The 13617-nt window shown below is 36.9% G+C and overlaps 2 protein-coding genes across 9 annotated transcripts in view; one reads left to right on the top strand and one right to left on the bottom strand.

Moving 5' to 3' along the window:
• Positions 1-13617, top strand: part of WDR19 (WD repeat domain 19) — a 172412-nt gene that overhangs the window by 140166 nt on the left and 18629 nt on the right. For 3 of the 7 annotated variants that reach the window (XR_012021656.1, XR_012021610.1, XM_072807306.1), the window contains one exon: positions 12254-12460. The exons of 2 other annotated variants lie outside the window; for them this stretch is intronic. The gene's annotated coding sequence lies outside the window, so the exon portion shown is untranslated. Of the gene's footprint in view, positions 1-12253; positions 12461-12489; positions 12734-13617 lie in introns of those variants that run through there. 2 more of the 7 variants (XR_012021674.1, XM_072807327.1) reach the window with 2 other exon arrangements.
• RFC1 (replication factor C subunit 1) overlaps positions 1-13617 on the bottom strand; it is a 72879-nt gene that overhangs the window by 51936 nt on the left and 7326 nt on the right. For both annotated transcript variants that reach the window (XM_072807378.1, XM_072807381.1), the window contains exon 2: positions 6528-6656. In XM_072807378.1, coding sequence (XP_072663479.1) covers positions 6528-6656 — 129 coding nt within the window. The remainder of the gene's footprint in view (positions 1-6527; positions 6657-13617) is intronic.

The following is a 13617-nucleotide window of genomic DNA, read 5'->3' as shown; positions in this document are numbered from 1 at the left end:
ATAATTCACACTGTCCAACGTAAGTCCAAAATAACCAGACACACACACAAAAAAATTAGGAAATGTGACCTGTGATGCTTAATTTTACCTGTGAACTTGTCTGGGCCTCAAAGTGCTCAGATTATTACATCAAACATTATCCGAAGTATTTCTATGAAGGTGTTTTTGGATCATTTTAACATTTAAACCAATAAATTGATTAAAGCAGATCGTTCTCTCTAATGTGAGTAAACCTGATCCAATCAGTTGAAGGTCTGAAGAGAACAAAAGGCTAACCCTATCTTATATAAGAGAATTCCTCCTTCCTGACTGCCTTCAACCTGGGATATCACCTGTTCCTACCTTGGCTAGCAGGCTTGAGCCTGCAATCACCCTACTGGCTCTCCTGGTTCACAGGACTTCAGATTCATACTTAAACTATACCATCAGCTATCATAAGTCTCCAGCTTGCCAACTGTAGGTCTAGGGACTTGTCAGTCTCCGTAATTATGTGTATGAAATCTTTCAAATGAATCTTTCTAGATTCTACTTCTCTAGAGAATGCTAGTACAGATTTTGCTACAATGAAATGGAGTGGTGCAGTACCTAAAAAATGGAAGTGGCTTTGGAACTGGGTTATGGTGAAGGCTGGAAAAGTTTTGATGTGCATGCTTAAAAAAGCCTAGGACTTCTAATTCACGAAGGCAATGCAGAAAGACCTTGAACTCACCTCCACAGGACACACCAAATCTATACCTATTTATAGAGCAATTCCTCCTGAAGAACTGGGGGCTGACTGAACAGCTTCTGCACTACAAAAGATAGAGAGACCACATAGAGAATAGCAAGAGAAATAGAGACATGGTTAACGAAAGGAACCCCCACCCCTGTCACTGCAAACCGCATTAGGGAAGGATAGTACTGAGGGACCATAAGTAGATTTGTCTTCCCTGGAGCAGAGAAAAAAGGTCATGGTTTAAAAGAGTAACTAGATTATAAAAATATCCAGCCCTAGGATTCCACCAAATGGTGGGGGAGCTGCTGGAACTCTGCAGGTTGGTGGGCCAAGGTAAACCCCTTGAAGGGGCCATGGTTTACATTCTCTCTGCACCCTGACAGCATGGACAGGAGTAGGGTGCTGGTGCCCTTGGTGACCTATCACCTCAGTATCCCCCAGGCCCCATCCCACACCAGCCCCAGACACTCCCCCCATGTGACCCTAGTGCAACACACACCACAACATCCCTGGTTAGCTCCCCCCTATAGTGCTAGTTGTCTCGCCAAGGTGACACAAGTGCAAGGCACCTCAGAACACTCCAGGGCCATACCCCTTTGGCTCCAGATAACTCCAGACAATTTTGGCTCCATTTCAGCTTCAACTGTCCTACCAGGGCACCGTGTGCACAGAGAGCCCCAGAACCACCCAGCTTGTATGTACTTCAGCCTCAGCAGTCCTGCTATGCAGAGAGCCCTAGGATCACCCTGCCCCCATCCACTTCAGCTCAGGCCATCCCACCAGTAAACCCCAGCAAAAAGTGCCCCAGGACCACCAGCTACAACGTCAGCTAGCCAGCCAAAGTCACCGGTGACTGCTTTGTATCTAAGGTTCTGTTTGGAATAAGAATATGCAGGGTTGCAAGAATCCCTGAGTGGCTCAGCGGTTTGGCGCCTGCCTTCTACCCAGGGCATGGTCCTGGGTTCCTGGGATCAAGTCCCACATTGGGCTTCCTGCATGAAGCCTGCTTCTCCCTCTACCTGTGTCTCTGCCTCTCTCTGTGTCTCTCATGAATAAATGTATAAAATCCTTAAAAAAAAAAAAAAAAAAAAGGCCCCAAGTAGCCAAAGCAATCTTGAAAAAGAACAAAACTGGAGGTATTACAATCCCAGATTTCAACATATACTATAAAGCTGCAGCAATCAAAGCAGTATGATACTGGCACGAACTAGACACTTAGATCAATGGAACAGAAGAGAGCGTCCAGAAATAAACCCATACTTATACACTGAATTAATCTACAACAAAGGAGGCAAAAATATACAATGGGAAAATCTCTTCAACAAATGGTGGTGGGAAAACTGGACAGCTACATGCAAAAGAATGAAACTGGACCACAGTCTTACACCATAAATAAACTCAAAATAGATGAAAGAACTTATGTTAAGAACTGAAACCATAAAACTTCTTAAAGAAAATACAGGCAGTAATAATCTCTTTGATATCAGCCTTTTAGGAAATTTTTCCTAGATGCCTCCTTCAGCAAAGGAAACAAAAGCAAAAATAAGATTATTGAAACTACACCAAAATAAAGGCTTTTGCATAGCAAAGGAAACCATAAATGGTTCCTTCATAAAATGAAGAGGCAACCTACTGAATGGAAGAAGATATTTGCAAATGATATACCCAATAAGGGGCTAATATCCGAAGTATATAAAGAACTTTTACAACTCAACACCACAGAAACTCAAATAATCTAATTAAGAAAATGGGCAGAGAACCCAAAAACACATTCAGATGGCCAACAGACACATGAAAAGGTGCTCAACATCACTAATCATTAGGTCAAATAAAAAACACTATGAGATATTACACTATAACCTGTCAAAATGGCTAGACTCGAAAAGACAGGGTTGGTGAATATGTGGAGGAAAAAAAAAAGGCTCATGTAATGTTGGTGGGAATGCAAACTAGTACAGCCACTGTGGAAAACAGTGTGGAGGCGCCTCAAAACACTAAAAACAGAAAGGCATACAATCTGGTAATTCCACAAGTGAGTATTTACCCAAAAAAATCTCAAACCACTAATTCAAAAAGATATATACACCCCTACATTTACTGCATTATTTATAATAGCCAAGATATGAAAACAACTTAAATGTCCATCAACAGATAAAGATTTGAGATACACACATACATATACACACCCACACACACTATTACTCATCCATAAAAAGAATGAGATCTTGCCATTTGTAAAAACTAGAAAGTATTACACTAAGTCAGACAACAAAAGACAAGTACCATGTGATTTCACTTATAAATGAAATCTAAAAAAAAAAAAAAAAAATGAACAAACAAAGCAAAAACTGATCCATAAATACAGAGAACTAACTGGTGGTTGCCAGACGGAAGGGGGTTGGGGACATGGGCAAATAAGGGTGGAGGGAAGTACAGATACAGGCTTCCAATTATAAAATGAATCAGGCACGAGGATGAAACATACAGCATAAGGAATACAGTCAATGATATTCTAATAATGTTGTATAGTTATGGATGGTAGATACACTTGTGAGCATAGTAAACACAGAGTTGTTGAATCATAATGTTGTACACCTGAAACTAATGTAACATTGTCAACTATATAGTTCAATAAGCAAAATAAATACATTAAAAAGAAAAATTTTGTAAAATGTAGGCTTCTGTGAAGGGACTGTTAGTGGTAATACGGATGTTAAATGCAACTCCAGCAAAGTCTTAGGGAGAAAAGATAAGAGCTAGTGAAAGTTTCTATCACCTTGAGAATATACATATCATAAACAGAATGTTTAAAATATGAACATGAACGACCATTCTGGTAAGGATTCAGAAAGAAATGAAGAACATATTGTTGGAAATTGGAGAAAAAGACAATCCTTGTTATAAAATGGCAAAGAACTGGCTAAATTGTGTTTTAGTGCTTTGTGAAAGACACAACTTGTGAATAATGAAATTGAATATTTAGCTGAGAACATTTCTAAGTAAAGTGTTGGAAGGTACAGGCTGTTGGAAGGTCCTCTACAGTAAAATCTAAGAGGAGAGAAATGAACTGAGTTGTTAAAAAGAACCAAGACTTAAAGATTTGGAAAATACTCAATCTGTCTATATTGCAAAAAATGAGAATGAATCGTCTAAAGAGAATACTGAAAGTGTGGCTAGACTATCACTCAATAAAGAGATGGTGGAATTACACAAGCAGAAACACTGCTAGTTCAAAATGAAAGAAAAAATGAAGGAAAGGCTGTCAGACTTCTTGATTCTACAGGACAGGACAATAGGCTACTCAACTGCAAACCTGCACTATTCTCCAAGAAAAGGAGATGAGACCATAAAGGTGATTCAGAGATCATCAGGGCTGTCTTATTTCTTTTTTCAACAGATCAGACTCCATCAAGAAGCCTTGGGAATGGGACCATCCTGAAGAGCTGTCAGGGTGGTACCACTGTTCTAGTGGATCCAGAAGGCAGGGCATCGAACTAAAGATTTTCTCAAGCTTTAAGATCTAATAGAATTTGCCCTGTGAGGTTTTTGGACTTCTTTGGAACCCATCACCCCTTTCTTCCTTGTGATCTCTTCCTTTTGAAATGAGAATGTCTATTCTGTGCCTGTCCCACCACTCTATTTTGGAAACACATACTGTCCGGTTTCAGAGGTTCACAGGTGAAGAAAAATTTTGCCTCAGGATGAATCATATCTGGAGTCTCGCCCGTATCTGATTTTTTTTCCCCATATCTGATTTAAATGATATTTAGATAAGACTTTGGACTTTAGAGTTGATGTTATAGTGAGTTCCAACTTCTGTGAGAAACACATGAATTTGGGGAGCCATTTGGCAAAATGTTTGGAATGAATGCTTGTATTCCTCCAAAGTCATATGCTGAGTCCCTATACCCCCATTGTGGCTGTATCTGGAGATGGAGTTTCTAAGGAAGCAATTAAGGTTAAATGAGGTCATAGGGACGGAACTCTGCTATGATAAGCTTAATACTCTTAGAAGAGATACTAGAGAGCTCACTCACATACATATATGTACACACACTCACTAGCTCTCTCCCTGTCTCAACCTCTCCCACCATGTGCTCACACCAGGAAAAGGTTATGTGAGGACATGGCAAGAAGGTAGCCACTACAATCCAGGAAAAGAGCTCTTGCCAGGAACCGAACTAGCTAAAACCTTAATCATAATCCTGTCTCCAGAACTGCAATAAAATAAACTTCTGTTGTTTAAACCATCCAATCTATTATATTTTTGTTACAGTAGCTGAAACTGATTAATACTTGAGCCATAGACTCAAGAGAAAAGGAATTTAACAGAGACCAATCCTCATATGTTAATATTAACAAACAAAAGTTTAAAGTAGCAATTATAGGGGTGTCTGGGTGACTCAGTCAGCTGAGCATCTGCCTTTGGTCACGATCCCAGGGTCCTAGAATGGAGCCCCACATCAAGCTCCCCTCAAGGAGCCTGCTTCTCCCTCATCTCCCTGCTTGTGCTCTCTCTCTCTCAAATAAAAGTAAATAAAACCTTTAAAAATAAAGTAGCTATTTTAACTACATTCAAGAACATAAAGCAGAAAAATTAAAACTATGAAAAGGAAACTAATTAAAATTCTAGAATTGCAAAACACAATATTCACAATAAAATATTCACCACATATGTTTAATAGCATATTAGAGAGGAAGGAGCTTAAAGACAAGCTTAAAGACGAGAAATTATACAATCTGAAATACAGAGAAAGGAAGGATAAAAATGAACAAGCTTTGATGAGCTATGAGACAATATCAAAATTCTAATATGTGTATAACTGGAATCCCAGAAGAGGAGAAAGAGAATGAGACAAATATATTTGAAGAAGTAATGGCAAAGAGTTCCCAAATTTGGTGAGATTTATAAATTTATAGATTGAAGAAGCTCAGAAACCATAAACAGAACACACACACACACAAACTATACCCAGGCACACCACAGTCAAAGCTAAAAACCACACATAAAAATCCTAAAGGAAAACAGTATCAATCCAAAATTCTGTAACCAGCAAAAATATCTTTCAAGAATGAAGATAATTAAATAGAAGCTTCCAGAATTTGTTACCAAAATCTTACACTACAAGAAATGATAAAGAAAATTCTTCAGGTTTAAAGATATAGAAATTCAGAAATTCTTATCTTCAATAAGAAATGAAAAGCACCAGAAATGGCAAATATGTGGGTGAATATAAAAGATCAACTTTTTCCTTTTAATTTCTTTAAAATATGTGTTTAGAGAAAAAAGTATTACACTGAATGTGGAGTATTAACATAGGTAGATATAATACATGACAACTAAAACATAAAAGATGAAGTGGTGATAAACAGACCTGTAGAGTTGCAAAATTCTTACATTTTACTCGAAGTGGAATAATATGAACTCAGACACACTACTGTAGCCTTTGCCTGCTTTCTATGGCGACACTGTACCTTAACTTTTCTGAGGCCCAAAGAAGACAGAGAAAAGAATAAAGCTTTCCTCCAAAGCCTTCCTTCACCATTAGTCCAACACCTTTCACTTGGGGCTCACATCTCTACGAGCAAACTCTGGTCATAAAATGCAAAATTTTAACAACTAAAAAGGGTTCCACCTCTATTTCAGAAAAACAAGCAATGAATGCAGTCAGCTACATTAATTAGAAATACACTTACCTTCTTCTGCAAAATGAGTTGAAATCTATTTTATTTTAGGCTCCCACTACATCAAGTCTAGGAACTGAATTTATTTAACTTTTTATACAATTCAACATTTATCTGGAAAACTGACCTTAATTTCCTTTATTCCTTTCTTTGATTTTAAAGTTTCTTCAGCAGACTTTGTTTTCTCATTCTTCTTTACTGTTTCGGTTACAGGTTTCTTTCCACTTGGTATAACCCCAAAGAATTTCCGAATATCCTAAAAGCAAAAAAGGACATGCATAAACAAATACTAACTGCACAAAATTTGAATTCCAACTACAAAATGGGACAGCTCTACACACACACACTGGTTTACCTTCAATTTCTTCATAATGAGATAGTTCCAGGTGTGCAACAGCATTCTTTTCACATGCAAAAGTTAAGTGATAAAATTACCTGAGTTAAAAATAATTTGCCTAATGAAAAATATGTTAACTTACAGAATTTGGCCAAAAACAGAACAAAAATGATCAAGTGAAATATTTCTTAACAACAGCACAATTACTAAAGAGGCAAGTAACAAGTATTTATTGTTCATACATACATATACTCATCCCACCAATCCAGGCCCAGTGAGGGAGAAGACAAATGTTGAAGAGTATAATCCTTGCCCATGGGATTTATATTCCCACTATAACTTCATTATTATTCTTTCAAATTCGCAACCTTGATCATTTAAGACCTTAATAACTAAAAGCCTTACAAATTATTTTTTATGATATTTTCAAATTCTGAAAAAATACTTTGATGCTTATTACAATATTCTAAGAGCTCTATCCCCTTGTGTTATACTGAATTAAAATTAATCATAATGAAATTTACAATGTAATTTACAATTTAAATCACTTTTATCTTTTGCATACATATCCTTCCCTACTTGTTTAGATTTTAGCTTTGAAGAAAGTGTAGTGTAGAGAACAAGAATAGACCTTAGAATCAAAAAGCCTAGGTTTGAATACCTGCTGTAGTTTTTATGTGTGACATTGGGCAGGTTACCTGAATCTGCTTTCCCATCAGTAAAATGGAACTAATACTGCCTACACTTTATGAGAATTACTTTTTGTTCAGCAAAAAGCTGCCCTTCTCCTCATTTATGAACTATTATCCTTTCACATCACAGACACATCTCTATTTACAATTACCTCTGCTCCCAGGTAAGGATATGAGGAACACAAAAAAATGAGATCCAAATAAGGATCTGAATTCCTAAGAACTGGGTTCAAGAGCCAGGTGTTCTCCTCATTCTATCCTTAATGGTCACACTCCTGAGTTTTCAATCCTTTTTACCTTTTTCAACCTCTCTCTTTATTATAGTGAGGAAAATGACTGTTAAAAGTACTTTGTGAAGCAGGAACCTGGGTGGCTCAGTGGTTAAGCATCTGCCTTTGCCAGGTTGTGATGCTGGGATCGAGTCCCACATCAGGGCTCCCATTGGGAGCCTGCTTCTCCCTCTGCCCATGTTTCTGCCTCTCTTTCTGTATCTCTCATGAATAAATACATAAAATCTTTAAAAAAAAAAAAGGCACTTTGTGAAGTATAAGAAAGTTAACAATTATTTCCTAAATCCTGGCAATAAACGTCATACTCTTAACATGTCAAAAATCCCAAGTAAGTGTGTAATGCACACACACACAAACACAAATAGCCGTGTGTCTAAGAAAATAAAGCAAATAAATGAAATACACAGATACCTTAAATTTTTATTAAGATTATAGACTTTCCTGGTTTTATGTGCTTTTGTAAATTTCTTAATTCACAAAAGTCACAAACCCATCCTAATAAAATCTAAGTCTAAAAAATACTATTTATGAAATGGATACCTCAGCTATGAAAAACTAAGACATTTGTGTCAGGTGCTAAAGAAAGATGGACAATAAAGAAAGCCACAGTCTTCCGTATAACTTGCAAAAAATTGGGTTTGAGGTTGACAACCACTTACTTTATTGTTTCTGGAGGAAATGAAAGTTTCACATTGGAGTTTCACTTTTAAAATTACCAAATGGTTCTTCAAATGGTGGTAACAGCAAGCACACCCTCCACAGCATGGCACAGCACATGCACCATGGAAATACCAAAACTGAGTATTAATAATGAGGTTACAGTCAGTGCTGGTTTTCAATCTGTATTAGAACTACAAATGCTTAAAACCACAAAGACAAAGAAAACAAAACATAATTTAAGAAATGGAATTGTCGGTTATATTGAGACTGTCTGATTTCTGTTTGTTCCATACTGCTACTCCTTAGCATTGTTAAAATCTTCCTTTCCAAGTAATCCCTTCTACTCGTATCTCCTTTCTCTTCCTTTCCTTTATCTTTCTTTAAAGATTAATTTGAGAGAGAGAGACATGGGAGGAGAGAGGAGGAGTCCTAAACAGACTCCACACTGAGCTAAGCCCACTGCCCCATGCGGTGCTCAATCTCACCACCCTGAACCTGAGCCAAACCAAGAATCAGATGCTTAACCCACTCCACCACCCCAACATCCCCCTCCTTTCCTTTACTCTACTCTACTCTCTCACTCCCCGCACCCTTATACTCTGACACCAACAGAGCAGTTAAAGAAATTACAACATGATCTAACTCAATATACACTGAAAATCTAAACTCTTGGAAAAGAATTTTCATCAGAATGAAAGCCAATAGACTCTACCTTTTAAGGATTATCTCCAACATGAGCAACCATCATGTATGTAAATATCTAAAGGTCGGATCCCTGGGTGGCGCAGCGGTTTAGCGCCTGCCTTTGGCCCAGGGCGCGATCCTGGAGACCCGGGATCGAGTCCCACATCGGGCTCCCGGTGCATGGAGCCTGTTTCTCCCTCTGCCTGTGTCTCTGCCTCTCTCGCTCTCTCTGTGTGACTATCATAAATAAATAAAAATTAAAAAAAAAAAAAATATCTTAAGGTCACTAATTTGGCTTCAATTCAGAATGACTTCACCTTCCTCCTCAACACTCTCTGTCTAGCATTCCCAGTTTTCATGATTTTGTGAAATGATGGACATCTCTAATGGTTAATCATATTCCCAAACAATAGATCTAAACAGCACTTTTCCCTTCAAAGAATAATTTTTGTTGAGTCTATGAGTAAAAAAAGAAACAGATTTTTAAATTTACTTTTATAATCTTGGCAAAGGGAAAGACTAAGCAGAGCATCAAGGCTAAAAACCATCCATAAAGAAAGATCTGACTCCATAAAAATAAAAGATCCCATAAACAAAAGTTAAAATACAAACAACTAACTTCAAAATATCTACAATATTTATTATATATAAAGGTTCCTACAAATCAATAAAAGATAGCTGAGTAGAAAAAACAAAAGGCAACTAAAGCATATTATATAAAAGATCCAAATAACCAACAAACAATATGAGATGTTCAATTTCAAAAATAACAGATAAATTGAAGCTGGATTATTTTTCTCTAAATGTTAAAATATTGATAATGCCCAGATTTATCAAAGATATGTAAAAACAGATGCTCACACACTATACTGCTATTAAAGTAAAAACTAGTATAATGGAAGACAAAAACTGTTCCAGAGGACAATCAGCAACACTCATCAAAATTGTAAATGTATATACCCACTGTCCCAGGAATTCCACCTCTAAAAGAAATGATAATAGAAAATAATATTATTTTTATTTGGGGAAATCAAAAAAAAAAGTAGTAATTATTTCTTCTTATTTTATTCAACAGTTATTAGCTGAACAAGAAAGTCAGTTCAAATGAGGCAAAAGTTTAGGCAAAAATCACAAAGTTAAAACAAATTTTAGCACAAATAGCTAATAAGTTTTTCATGTTTTTACTTATAGCTACTGGACATATATCTTTTGATGACTCTATGAAGTATACAGGGGCAAACAACATCTCCATCTTACAGATGAATAAAATTAAGTCGAATGCAAGCTTTGTCAGTTTTGCCATTTACTACTACAGGTCACTTGGGATGAATTACTTCTCTGCTCTTTAGTTTCCTCTTGATACCACATGCCTCATAAAATTCCTGTGGGGATTAAGATGGTACACCAAAACCTCCACTATGGAACCCGGTAGTCTGACTCCAAATCTCTTTCATAGTTTTCCACTTGACCATGACTGTCCCTTCAGAGTTTCCCTATAATTGTAAGATCTATGCAAAGGTAGCCATATCCTACAACTAGCAGTATGGTCTTTCCCTTCTCATTCCTGATACATTTGTGTGCTTACAGGCAGGACTCAGAACACAAACAGGAAAATGCCTTCATGCAGCTACCTAAGAGATAAATATATAAAGAATTAGATTAAAAACTGCTAAGATAGATCTTATCACTAAACTATAAGAGGACCAGGAGCACAAACACAAATAGCCTTTGGGACAGCTTCCCAACAGAAGCAACACCTGAACTGAGTCCTAAAATGATTAGGAGGAGATTTTTTTCTTTTTTTTTTTTTTAACGTAACCTCTAGCTCCAACGTGGGACACAAGCTCACAACCCGAAGACCGAGAGTCACAAGCTCCACTGACTGGGCCACCACCTGCCCCAGTAGGACATACTTTTGATAGTCATAGAAATCTGAGCTTGAAGGCAGGGCTGTAAGTTCCACATAGCAGGCTTGTTTATCTTACCACTCTATCTCAAGTACAGGGACAGCACCCTGTAGATGCTTAATTAATACTGGTTCAATGCAAGGAGCACCTGGCTGGTTCAGCTAGTGAAGCATGCAGCTCTTGATCTTGAGGTTTGAGTTTGAGCTCCACGTTGGGTGTGGAGATTACTTAAAAATAAAACCTTAAAAAAAAAAAATCAGTTGAACACATGAGTAGTTATTTCTAAGGTCACTGACCTTCACACCTGGGCTCCAAAAGAGGTTCTTCATTACCTAAAATGAAACTCATGGTAGATTTGTTTTTAAAAGATTAAGTATTAAAATAATATTTAACTGAAATTAATTTTGTGCTATGAATTTACCTTACTGCTTTTGGCTTTAAGAAATTTTAAGTGGATTTTTTTTAAAGTGGATATTAAATTAACACCTATTGTATATTATTTCTTAAGTACATTATTAAAGTTAACGTTCCAGGGGCACCTGGCTGGCTGTTGGTGAAGCATGGAACTCGATCTCAGTGTTGTGAGTTCAAGCCCCCGCTGGGTACAGATATTACTTAAAAAAATAAAATATTTTTAAAAAGTAAAAATAAAAATAAAAATAAATAATAAATAATAATAAAAATAACGTGACTTCTATAATTGACCCTTGCAATATGGTATTCTCTTGTCACATTATAATACTATGGCTACTTAAAAAAATTAGAAAAAATTGCTTCCACTTTTAGTACAATATTTCCTGTTTTTAACCAAACGAATTGCCTTTTATTTATTTTTTTTAAAGATTTTATTTATTTATTCATGATAGACATAAAAAGAGGGGGTGGCAGAGACACAGGCAGAGGGAGAAGCAGGCTCCATGCCGGAAGCCCGACGCGGGATCATGCCCCGGGCCAAAGGCAGGCGCTAAACCGCTGAGCCACCCAGGGATCCCCACGAATTGGCTTTTAGAAATTTACATATATATCTACATATAACTGATGTTAATAATACAGCCAAGTCTAGCACTGGACTCAAGAAATTCTCTGAGGAAGATACCAGTGAGTAAAAGTGTGGTCTGAAAAATTTTTAAATAATAACAGGTTATAACCAGAAAGAATTTTAAGAACCTGCATCAACTAACTAACTTGCTTGCTTCCTTCCTTCCTTCCTTCAACAAACATTCACTGAGAGTCTTCTATGAGCCAAGAACTATTTTTTTAAGATTTTATTTATTTATTCACAGAGACAGACAGAGAGGCAGAGACACAGGCAGAGGGAGAAGCAGGCTCTCCGTGGGGAGCCGGATGTGGGACAACCCCAGAACTCCAGGATCACGCCCTGAGCCAAAGGCAGACACCCAACCGCTCAGCCACCCAGGCGTCGCAAGCCACTAACTATTCTTGGTGTTTGGAATAAAACAGACAAAAGTGTCTGTTCTTGTGGAACTTCATTCTATGCTCTTGGTCTTTCTGTCTTCAGGGAAAAAAAGCAGAACACAGGAAATAACAGACAAAATAAAGCACAGCAAAGGAACAGAAATGGAGAATATATGATTAAGGGAAATATCTACCTCTCCTCCTTGCCTTGGAATCTACTCAGTCTACTACCTGAGACGTTGCTTCCAAGACCGTGAAGAAACCCACTTCTATTCTTAGTTGTGGTGAGGAAGATGTGTAAAATTCTGAAGCCACAGTATGTATATCATATGGGCCTTAGACTACTCTTTCAATGAAACAGTGTATCACAGAAAGTTTTCAAGTATACCTGATCCAAAAATACTAACAAACACTAGCAAAATTAAACAGAAAATGGAAATTAATGCAGATTTTTTTAAAAATAAGTTCTTCAAATCTGCATAATTGAGATAATTGAAACATTTAAAACTCTTTATGCCTGATATAATGGTTTATTTCAACATTTTGACATTTTCACCAAGGTTATTGTAGTCTGATTATGGTTTTTATTCATTCAGAAATCAACTTCTTACAATTGATTTCTAATCTAAAAAATTTAATCTACTTGAATGAATATTACAAATATGTTCAAATCAAAAAGACCTACCAACCTAAATGTCCACTGACAAATGAATACACAAAGATGTGGTGTGTACACACAACCACACGAATATTACTCGGTCATGAATAAGCATGAGATCTTACCATTTGTGACCACATGGATAGACCTGGAGAGTATTATGCTAAGTGAAATATGTCAGACAAAAAAACAAATCCCATATGATTTCATTTATATGTAGAATATATAAAACAAACAAAAACCACAGAAAAGACCATACATACAGAGAACCGGTGGTTGCCAGAAGGGAGAGGGTGGAGGGGATAGGCAAAGAGAGTGAAGGGGCGTGGGAGATACAGGCTTCCAATTATAGAATTAGTAAGTCACAGAGACGAAAAGCACAGCATAGAGAATATAGTCAATGGTATTGTAACAGTGTTTTACAGTGACACACAATAGCTACTACATTAAAAAAAATAGCTACTACATTCATGAGCACAGCATAAACTATAGAATTGTCAATTCACTATGTTGTACATCTGAAATGAATGTAACATTGTCGACTATACTTCAATTTAAAAAGTACGTAATTTT

This window comes from Canis lupus, chromosome 2, assembly GCF_048164855.1.
Source record: "Canis lupus baileyi chromosome 2, mCanLup2.hap1, whole genome shotgun sequence".
Taxonomy (NCBI): domain Eukaryota; kingdom Metazoa; phylum Chordata; class Mammalia; order Carnivora; family Canidae; genus Canis; species Canis lupus.
The sequence above is the reverse complement of the archived record's forward strand: the minus strand, read 5'-3'. Positions and strand labels throughout refer to the sequence as shown.